This window comes from Micropterus dolomieu, unplaced genomic scaffold (genome assembly GCF_021292245.1).
Source record: "Micropterus dolomieu isolate WLL.071019.BEF.003 ecotype Adirondacks unplaced genomic scaffold, ASM2129224v1 scaffold_231, whole genome shotgun sequence".
NCBI lineage: Eukaryota > Metazoa > Chordata > Actinopteri > Centrarchiformes > Centrarchidae > Micropterus > Micropterus dolomieu.
The window spans coordinates 7156-18621 of record NW_025744223.1 but is presented as its reverse complement, the minus strand read 5'-3'; the positions used below and the strand labels follow the sequence as shown (position 1 = coordinate 18621).

Below are 11466 nucleotides of genomic sequence, written 5' to 3'. Positions count from 1 at the left end.
GTAAGATGGATCCAGCTGATACTGTGGCTGTTAGGGCCTTAAAGGAGAAGAGGCCACAGACTGTGGGAGAATTGAGAGCAGTCATGGGGCTACTGAGCGACAGTATATCAGGGACTTCTCCCGCATCACCAACCCTCTTTATGCCCTAATGGAATTAGACCCTGGCCCAGATAAGCAGAAGGACCGGAACGTAAGGACAAAGAGAGTGAAAGGGAAGCATAAAGGGACACCGTCGCACAAACCAATCATATGGACCGACAAACATCAACACACATTGGAGAGATTGATTGATTGTCTGGTTGAGCCACCAATACTTGGATTCCCTGACTTCAACAAATCGTTCATCCTACACACAGACGCTTCACAGCAAGGCCTTGGTGCAGTGCTATATCAAGAACAGGAGGGGAAGCTTCGTGTGATAGCCTATGCATCTCACACACTAACCAAAGCAGAAAAAAACTGCATCATCTGCATTCAGGGAAACTTGAATTTCTGGCTTTGAAGTGGGCTGTTACAGAGCGCTTTGGAGACTACCTAATCAGCTCATCTTGCACTGTATATACGGACAACAATCCACTAACTTACGTGTTATCGACGGCCAAGCTAAACGCAACAGGACATAGGTGGGTTGCTGAATTAGTGGATTTTGACCTAACAATCAAATATCGCCCAGGCAGAGAGAACTGTGATGCTGATGGCCTTTCAAGAATGCCCTGTGACATAGAGACAATGACTGAAGAATGTTCAGAGGAAATGTCCTCTCCGTCTGTGCAAACTATGGTACAAGCTGTAGAAATGAGTGTCTCACACACTGTGTGGTCCATTATGGCTACTGGGTGTGCGGAAACTGATGAGGACAAGCCCCTTTCAAGAGCAGCTCTCTGTCAAGCTCAAAAAGACGATCAAGATATTGGCCCCGTTGCCGCCTGTAAACAGTCAAATGAGAGACCTGTAGGACAGCAGTTAAAATCATTCAGTGCACGGAGCAAGTGTCTCCTCCGTGACTGGGAGAAACTCAGCTTTGATGGAGATGGGATACTTCACAGAAAGACTGCAACCAGGACACAACTTGTTCTCCCTGAAATATTCAAGTCAACAGTTATGAGACAGCTCCACAATGACATGGGACACCAAGGTGTGGAACGCACAACATCACTTGTACGGGATCGTTTCTTCTGGCCACACATGCAGAGAGAGATTGAACACTATGTCACTCAAAGCTGTACCTGCCTCAAACAGAAAAAACCCTGTCGAGAAACAAAAACTCCACTCACACCTATTGTCACTACTCAGCCATTCGAGCTTGTATCCATTGACTTCCTGCATCTAGACAAGTGTAAAGGTGGATACGAATACATATTGGTAATCGTAGATCATTACACACGCTTTGCACAAGCCTACCCCACCACATCGAAATCTGCCAAGACTGTAGCTGATAAGATATTTAATGATTATGCACTGAAGTTTGGGTTCCCCCTGAGGATTCATCATGATCAGGGAGGAGAATTCGAAAACCAGTTGTTTGCACAGCTAAAGAAGAACTGTGGCGTGATGGGCTCAAGAACTACACCGTACCACCCACAAGGCAATGGGCAGGTGGAGCGCCTAAACAGAACACTACTGCAAATGCTGAGAACGCTCACCGAGAGGCAGAAGTCAGATTGGAGAGAGTCTTTGCCCAAGCTTATTTACGCATACAACAGCACTCGATGCGAAGTCACAGGTTTTTCCCCCTTCTACCTCCTGTTTGGGAGATCACCGAGATTACCTGTGGATTTATTATTTGGCTTGACACCAGAGGCTGGAACTGCTGATCATCAGGAGTATATGAAAAGATGGAAAGAACAGATGCAAGAGGCGTATGAGATCACAACGGCCAATACAAAAAAATGTGCTGAGAAGAGTAAGAGAAACCATGACAGCAAAGTGAGGAGTTCTGTATTGCACGAGGGTGACCGGGTTCTCGTCAGGAATTTGACACCCAGGGGCGGAACAGGGAAGCTCCGAAACCACTGGGAAGATTGCATTCACAAAGTTATCCGTCAGGTGGGAAAAGACATGCCCATATATGAAGTAATACCAGAACAAGGCAAAGCGAGAGGGCGTAGGATACTGCATCGTAACCTGCTGTTGCCGTGTGACCATTTGCCACTGGAAATACAATTGAAACCAGCTAAAGCAAAAGGACAAATCGCAGCAGGGACCCGCAAAGGAAGAGAGCAACACCACCAAGAAGCAGACGTTGAGGATAGTGATGATGATGACTATGGATACTATCCGCCCAGGGATCAGCCTCTCCCTGTGATACAGCCCCAAGTAGACAGACAGACAGGAGGCTGACAACGAAGTTGAACAACTTTCACAGGATGCTGAGCCGCAGCAACAGGAAATTTGCCAGCTGGGTCAGGATAGTGGAGATACACTGACTGAGAGGGACACATCAAGACAAAAAGGAGATTGTTGCTCAAGAGGAAACTGCTCTGGACGAGAGAACGTCTGTAGTGCAGTCACTTGTACAGAGTGGAACCCACTGTGGATATGACCAGCGATACCAGCGACCTGTAAGGGAGAGACGACCTCCAAGAGTCTTCACGTATGACCAGTTGGGCAATCCTGGTTGTTACGGCACCAAACTCACAAGTAATGCCATGCACTGGTACACACCAGCGCCCTATAGAGCCATGCAAGCCAGAAGTACATGGATGACTCCAGTAGAGCAATTTCACTACCAGTCTGTTGCTGTACCAGGGTACTGAATGTGGAACCCACGAACACCACACACTCAACATACATTCATTGGTGGACTTTGAACTCTCTGAGTGTTAACGCACACACACTCATTATACACTCATTGGTGGACTTTTGGACAATCTGAGTGTTAAAACACTTACCCATATGCACAAACATCATACACTCAAGGATGGACTGTTTAACGTACTGAGTGTTAACAATACACACACACACACGTTCATTCTTCACTCAATGATGGACTAAGGGACAAGCCAAGGGCTAACATTTACACTACACTCCTGGACTTTTGAATAAGCTGAGTGCTTGTATACAAACTGATGCAAAGGTGATCTGGTGACATCATATGTACCCTTTTACTGCATTCATCATTACCCATCTGTTGGTTGGGATGTCGAGGACGACATCTGTGTTGAAGGGGAGTATGTAAGGATGATGAAAATGATGTAATACTGAGTACATTAAGTGAGCACGTAAGGATGATCAAAAAGGTGTTATACTGAATAAATTGAATGGGAGGATATAAGTTGGGTTGATATGAGTTAAAAGATACTTAAAAATGTCCATAAAAAGGGAAAATTAGAATGCTTTGAATCATTGCACTGTTTGAGTAAAAACTGATAATTCATTCCTTTATAAAACAGGACAAAGTTAAAATACAATGATCTGTAGATCAGTAATCTATTGCTTTTCGGGTAAAAGAGGCTAAAAAGGTTAATAGGATAAAAAGACGATCTATGTTTAAAATGCTTTTTTTTAATTTAACTTCTATATCAATTTGGGGAAATGCATCTTAAAAAACAATATGCAGTGTTCGATTGTTTACATAAGCTTAACTTTCTTTTTGACGTATAGTTTTAAGTACTAGTTTGTGATTGGAGGATCTGTTCACGATTGCTCATGCCTCATTCAGCCTGTGTATGGAACGTGTGGCTTACGTTCGTCCATTACAACATTGGACTTGAGTGAGGCTACATCGTGTCCGTGTCGTACTTTCTATTTCCCCTTTTACAGGGGCGTAACACCTTCATCTGGTGTGGCCTCACAGGTGCGGAGTAGACATAATCGCACCCCGCTTTCAGGTGCTCCCCCTAGAAAGCAAGCCAAGAAGGTGGATGGTTTGGCAGCCAAGGTAGACACACTAGCCTCAGAATTCGCTGAGATTAAGGGGTTGCTCCTTAACCTTCAGCCAGGCAGGGGGGCTGCAAGCAGTGTGGACTGCCCAGCCGGGAGCCCCCCCCCTCAAGGATTGGATGACGATGCCCTGTCTACAAGGGCTTCCTGCAGCCAGCTCTGCAAGGACAGACCTGGGAAGGGAGAAGTGGAGGCTTCCACCTGTGCTTCTGACACCGGCAGACGGGGAGCGGGTCCAGAGCAGGCTCAGAGGCTGCCCATGCCACAATTAAGCCAGTGGTCCGTATGGCACTGGCACGCTTGGGCTTGGATGAAGCACCAACTGCAGGTACCACAGCTAGTGCATTCTTTAGGCATCTCCCACCTGAGGCGGGTTTTTCTGTGCCACCTTCCCAGCCATACATTGAGGAGCTCCACAAATGCTGGCCAGACCCCAAGGCTTTTTCTCACCATACAACTGACGGCAGGGCCTTGGTTGCCATGCAGAATGCCAGCAGTTACAGGCTGGGCCAGATGCCGGCTGTGGAGCCAGTTATCGCGTCCCTCATTGTGTCACCCACTGAAGTGTTGAGACCGGATGCTCGCTGTCCTAGGCCGCAGTGTTGCATTACGGATGACTTTCTGGTGAGAGGTTATGATACAGCGGCACGCATGGGCCGTATTGGAAACTCTTTTTCCCACCTTATATTAGCTCTGTCCCAGTCTGTGCAATCCTCCGTCCAGAGCCTCAGTGATGCAGCTTTGCAGGCGTTTGCCCTTATGACTAGAGAGCTTGGTAGGCTAATGGCAACACTTACCTTGGCTCGTCGCCAGGTCTGGCTGGCCCAATCACCGCTTTTGGAGCAAGGCAGGAGGGCCCTGCGCACTCTCCCTGTAATACCAGGGGAGCTGTTCGGCCCAGCAGCGCAGCAGGCTTTGGAGCGGGGAATCCAGGCTAAACAAACTAGGCAGCAGTCTGCTAGCCTTCAGGGGCCTACACCCCTACTGAGACAGCGCTTTGCATTCAAAGGCGTGGCCCATCAGTTCAAGGTGCTCCCATTCGGGCTTTCCCTAGCCCCAAGGGTCTTCACGAGGTGCATGCGGGCAGCACTGGCCCCGATGCAAGCCAGTGGTATGCAGATCCTCCCATATCTGGACGACTGGCTTATATGTGCTCCGAGGGGGGAACAGGTGGAGCAGGACACTGCCTCCCTTCTATGTCATGTGACAAGGTTGGGCCTTACCGTCAATTACGCCAAAAGCTGTCTGATACCCAGCCAAAGGGTGGTGTTCATTGGATTAACCCTGGACTCCTGTCACATGCTGGCCTTCCCAACTTCACGGCGGGGAGAGGCCACACTCCAGCTTCTCCGTCATTTCCAGAGGGACAGGAGGTTGAGGTACAGCCTTTTTCTCAGGTTGATGGGTATGTTGACCTCTGTTACCTCTATCAGTGGTGCCACTGGGCCTCCTGTATTTACAACCATTCCAAATTTGGATCAATGGCCTCCATTTAGATCCGCAATTACACAGATCCAAGAGAGTCAGGGTGTCCTCCCGATGCCTACTAGTGTTACGGCCATGGAGAGATGGGGCATATCTGTCCAAGGGCATCTCACTGGGTTTGATCCCATCGCGTTAGGAGGTAGTGGTAACCGGCGCTTCGCCCACAGGGTGGGGGGCAGCATGGCAGCACAGGGCAGTGAGTGGCCTCTGGACGAGCCAGGAAAGGATGGAGCACATAAATGTGCTTGAGCAGCGGGCTATCGGTTTGGCGCTGGACGAGTTCCTGCCACATTGGAGAGGCAGGCATGTTCTTGTTCGATCCGACACACATCAGCTGTCTACCATGTAAATCTGCAAGGAGGCACCAGGTCGGCCACGTCGCTACAGGTCGCACGGCGACTCCTGGTATGGGCTTTCTCCCGCTTGGCCAGCCTCAAGGCCATGTACTTGCCGGGGCAACAGAACGTGGTGGCTACCTCTCCCGCCAGACGCCTCCCGCTGGGGAGTTGAGACTCCACCCAGGGGTGGTAGAGGAAATATGGGGCAAATATTGCACAGCAGAAGTGGACCTGTTTGCATTACCTGAGACATTACAAGCAGGCAACTGCTGGCTTTCGCCATGGCTACACCATGCACCTTTGCCTGTTTTTATAGGGTCAATGTTGCTAGCTAATAAGGATAGCTATGTTAACTTTGGAAAACAGCTGTCGAAGTTACCACGCTGTATAACTAGTAGTCTACAGGTGCGTTCGAGATAACTGGCTGACTTTCGCCGACTTGATAGATAGGGGAATAAAAACAGCGCTGCGACATGCACGCATAACTCTGCAGACCAGTGACTGGCAGGCGAGCAGAGAGAAAATGGCCAACAATAAGCTTCAGTTTAGCTGGAAATGTACAGTGTAAATTACAGTAAATAGAGACTGCAGCTTCTCAAGATTAAAGCAAAGCTACTGTGTGTTATTTACACACCTGCCTAAAACCTTTGCACAGTACTGGACGTGTGTAGACAAAGGTAATGTATTTAAAAATATGAGGTCAAAATAAAAGATAATAAAAGCTTAAATGTCATAATATTTACAAAGCCTTTTGTATTAGGCCTGTCTTGTAATCTCCTCACCTGGACCAGCATGTGGCAGATCTCTTGGTGACCCTCAGCAGCTGCTGCATGAAGGGGGGTGCCTCTGTTTTGGCCCTCCATCGAAAAGTTGGGGTCCTTCCCAGCAACTGTAATGTACAAAGTTTGTTCTATTAGTGTGATAATGCAAATGCTAAAAAAGATACATTGAGTTATTAGGGCCCAAGCACAAATTGTGCAAGGACCCTATTAAATTGCAAGGAATTATTATTCTTTTTCTTCTCGCAAATGGATCACATTTGAGGCGCTAGAGGTGCTCAAAAACTCACAAAACTTTGTACAAATGTCAGAAGTGGCAAAGGTTTATGTCTGATATAAGCATGGGTGTGGCAAAATAGCACCATAGCGGCCCCTACAGATTTTTAATGAAGGAGCCCCAGCTTTACCCTTCACCTAGATGCACAAAAGATTTGTGGCAGACCCGTATCATCCCAAGACACAAAAAAAAGCCTCTTGGAGCCATACGATAAGCCTAACAAGAAGTCAGCTATTTTGAACTGAATGAGCAAATTTCGCCATTTTACAGGCTCCATACTTTAACTCCCACAGAATGAATGGATCAACCGCTTCGCAGTATAATCGTAAAGACATTGGCGATGAAAAGTTGTGCCTAGCGCCACATTCAGACCAACCTCGGGACCAAGCACGCATGGCACGCCCCGACACGCATGAAGGCGCAAGGGCCCGTTCATCGCTGTTTGCAGCTTTAATTGTAACTGAAGCCGTTTTATGTCAAATAACATATTTGAGTTACCTAGGAGATGAATGACCTTCTGGAGCTCTCCTTGTTTTGCAGAGATGTACAGCTGTCTGGTTGGATACTTCACTTTCTTTGGTTTCAGGCTAAAAAGAATAAAAGGTCTCAATCAATTATCAAAGTGCAAACTGTTGCCCCACACTGCACTTTTTTGAAAACAAAATATTTAAATGGTGAACCTTACTTCTCATCATCCAGTGCCATTAGAATATTCTCCAGTGACTCTTTAGGTACTCTATCTGCAGCACACACAGCCTCGCCCTCTAAACTGCAGAGAAAAAGCAAGCAGTAAGAGTTTTATTTTACCCCAGTTGTAATTAACATCAACTGTCATTTAATTGTGAGTGTAGAGATTTCAATATGAGGAGATGACGTTAGATAAGCAGCGTCAGTCCTGTGGTACCTGCTCGGGCTCTCATCTCTGCTCCTCTGTGGCTTGCTGGTCTTCTTAGCTCTGAGTATCTGTGGAACAGCAGGCGTGGTTGGTACGGATGGCAGGGTGGCTACAGTGGGAACAGCTGGAAGTGATGGCCCGGGCTTGGATCTGGGTACAGAGGGTGACGGTGCAGCCTTTAACACTGTGATCTCCTTTGCCCCGCTGGCATCCTCTCCGCAGTGGGGGCAAAACTTGAGATCCTTCAAAATGGAGGCACAGTCACGGTGAAAGCGGTGGGAGATGCTGCCATGTGGCCTGCACTCCATGAAGGTGCCCTGTGGGATGGAACAGGAGAACTATTGAAGGTCAAGAACTGCAGTATCCAAGCTCATTCTGGCAACCTTGCAACTGGGGCCGCAATGCCACCACCAGCAATGTGGGGGGAAACTTATGGGGGGGCATTTTAAGTTGGAACATTTATCCAATATCTTTAGCCCTCCATAACGGGGTGTATTTAATCATTACTTTTACCTGAAAATTTTGACTGTTTCCAATTACTTGGGCTGTCTATATATATTTTTAATCAAATCAAAAGTTCAGTTTTTCGTATTATTTGAGCTACTGCACAATCTGTCCATGTAGCCCCTGACAACTGCCTAAGTACACCTTGAGATAAGTTCCCCTCGTTGAGAATCACTGCTTTAACATTATGAGGGAGGGTGGAGAGTGAAAAGAGAGAGGAGGAAGACCACACAGAGAAAGAGGATAAGGAAAAGGAGATGAGAGGGGGATGGATATGGGAGTGTTTCTCACATATAGACTTATTTAGGTTTGTGTGTGTGTGTGTGTGTGTGAGTGCGTGGAAAAGAGAACTGTAGGTGAGCAGATTCAAGTAGTGAGTAAACACTAAAATACTAAAATAAGGTGGAGAATGAAGTTAAATTAAAGAGGTGAAATAAGAAATAACCTACTAGAAACAGAAATACATCCCTCTGCCCAGTCTTGGTTATGACTTCTATTTAGAATTGTCCCATAGATTACCACTGATATCCTGATTCAAAATAATGTACAGTATGGTTCTAATGTCAGGTCTCCATGTGTCTATAGTATCAGAGTGCTTCGTTTGCCCTCACCGCCCTGCAGAAGAGTCCACAGCCAGGGCAGCACTGGTGCTTGACCATGCCAGCCCGGTGGTCCTCACACAGAACCAGCAGATGGACCGTGTTTGAGGGTCGCATCATTTCCTGCTTCATCACACGCCTCTGGCAACGACTCAGCTGTGGAGTGAAATGAAGGAGCCGTTTATAAAAATAACCTAACATACTGTTATAACATTAAAAGCAATAGGTTTCGACTACCATTGGTGCTTTTAGACTCCTCTTAACCTTACTCAGCAACAGATTACATTGATTTATTAATCTGATCACAAATATTCAGTGCTTTCCTTTCAGGGCTATCCTTGGGATTCCAGAATGAAAAACAGCTAAAACTGTTCCACTGAAACGTATACCAATAAGGATTACCCTCGTACAAAGGGCTTTAAAAGGCAATTCCACTCGAAATCACACATGGCATACTAATAAAATGTCAATATCAAAGTGACACATCAGAGTTTACCATTCCATCCATGCTCTCCATGGCCATGCAGGTCTGATCCAGTGTGGACAGGCTGCCTACACTGTGAGGAGTCTCCATCCGACAGCAGCACAGCGGTAACTCCTCAGCCAAGTCTGTTTCTGTCACCTCAGCATTTGCTGCTACACCTGCGCACACACATCACATTATTTCACCACACATCACACCAAGAAACAGACCAGTGGACTATAAAATTGTATTCTGTAGAAGAGAAATGGGACATGATAACTTTAGATCTATGTTACGAAGCCAACGGAGTCAATGAGATGCTCTTATCACCTGACAGGGGAGGTAAGAGCAGCTCTTCCTGAGCTTTAAGGTCCAGATAGTCCAAAGCCAGCTCAGTGTATTCAACATGGCTGCCATCTCCAGGTTCAACCTCCAGCAGCATTTCATTTCTGACAGCATTCAGAGTCTCTGGTAGAATTACTGGCTTCTCCTCTGCTACAGCTGGGTTCTTCTCCACGCAGGCTCCTGGCTGCTCTTTCTGATTAAAACACAGAATGACATTTGTATGTATTAGTATTCCAAAAAAGATAGAAATAGAAATAAAGATTAATAGATAGATAAGTGCAGATTCAGATTTTCTTTTCTGCCTCCGTTGATCTAGTGGCTGCACATAGTGGATATATAGTGGCATTATGTGAACTAAAGCAAGGGTGTGAATGTATGAAACAGATATTATGACTATCAAGTATCCAAGTATGCAATGGGGGGTTTATTTTATTTCTTTTACTGAGCCAGCTGGTAGAAAGATTGATGTATACTACCTCCTAATAACAGATCAATGCTGCCTCTGGTTTATAAACATAATTTGAAAAATCTATTTTATGCAAAAGTGAACATGTTGTTTGAAGCATTAATTTGCTCTTCTGGGTTACTGACAGGAGGTCTGACACACATGAATAAATAAGTGGACCTGCCTTCTCCTGCTGTTTAAGGGCCTTGGCTTTCTTCTTGGGGACCAGGTTGTACATTCCCATCTTCCTCTTCTTCCTCTTCACAGCTAAGAAGGGCACACAGAGTGAGGTTACATGGAGGCCAGAAGTCATCATGAGGACATAATACCTCAAAATTCACCTTTGAGACTACATGTAACATCAAAGGGCCAAGCGTGTACTTTAAAAACTGATTATTACTGCATGGAAAACATGTTACTACATGATTTAATTCATCAATGAAACCTTGATATTAATGGGCTGTAACTCACAACACCACCAGTAAAACAACAAAAGCTTTAAAAAAGCATACAGTCCCCTCCAAAAGTATTAGAACGGTAAGGCAAATTCCTTTGTTTTTTGTTGTTCACTGAAGACATTTGGGTTTAAGATCAAAAGATGAGTATGAGACTTTTATCAGAATTTTAGCTAGTAAAATACAATCACACAGTATAGGGAGAAAATATATATATATTATGCTAATATCTGCTAATATCAATCATTTAAATGAGCTAGACATATTTCTAAAAATTGCACCAGAATTATTGGTCAAATTGCTGCAAACTGTTTTGCATCAGGTATTTTTAAAAGTTAGATTCAACTAATAAAGTGTGCAAAAGAAAGTATCAACAACCTGACTGAGGTTTCATGGACGTGAAGACAGCTTTCCCCTCTTTGCCTTTCTGGCTGTGACAAAGCTCAGTGTTAGATGGTGGTCCAGACATCTGTGAATGTATCAGGCTTGACTTTGGGGCCTTCTTGCCTCCAGGCTTTGGAGGAAAAAAAGAAAACCTATTTCATTATTTATTTAATAAATGAGAAAGGTGAAGGCAAGAACAAACTAGTTATTACATTTAAATTCATTAGTACAGTAGTTAGTTTACCAGTTATGCATTCAAAAAGTATTCAGAACTATTCAGTTTTGACACATTTTGTTATTTTGCAGCTTCATGCTAAAATTGTTTAAATTTTTTCCCCCTCACCAGTCTACACTAAAGGCCCCACAATGACAAGGTGAAAACAGGATTTAAGAAATGTTTGCAAATGTATTAAAAATTTCAATTTTATTTATATAGCACCAAATCACAACAACAGTTATCTCACAGCGCTTTTAATAAAAGAGCAGGTCTAGACCATACTCTGTGATGATATTTACAGAAGCCCAACAGTTCCCACCAAGAGCAAGCACTAGGCGACAGAGGCAAGGAAAAACTTCCTTTTAAGAGGCAGAAACCTCGAGCAGAACCATGGCTCA

General features: G+C 45.3%; 1 protein-coding gene across 1 annotated transcript in view; it reads right to left on the bottom strand.

The window, feature by feature from the left end:
• Positions 1–5705: 5705 nt before the first annotated feature.
• LOC123967300 (histone-lysine N-methyltransferase EHMT1-like) overlaps positions 5706–11466 on the bottom strand; it is an 8207-nt gene continuing 2446 nt past the window's right edge. Inside the window, exons 3-12 of the mRNA XM_046043364.1 lie at positions 10846–10981; positions 10197–10279; positions 9553–9760; positions 9256–9401; positions 8772–8915; positions 7666–7973; positions 7447–7530; positions 7260–7348; positions 6488–6594; positions 5706–5936 (exon numbers count right to left, since the gene is read on the bottom strand). Of these exons, the coding sequence (XP_045899320.1) occupies positions 5706–5936; positions 6488–6594; positions 7260–7348; positions 7447–7530; positions 7666–7973; positions 8772–8915; positions 9256–9401; positions 9553–9760; positions 10197–10279; positions 10846–10981 (1536 nt within the window). The remainder of the gene's footprint in view (positions 5937–6487; positions 6595–7259; positions 7349–7446; positions 7531–7665; positions 7974–8771; positions 8916–9255; positions 9402–9552; positions 9761–10196; positions 10280–10845; positions 10982–11466) is intronic.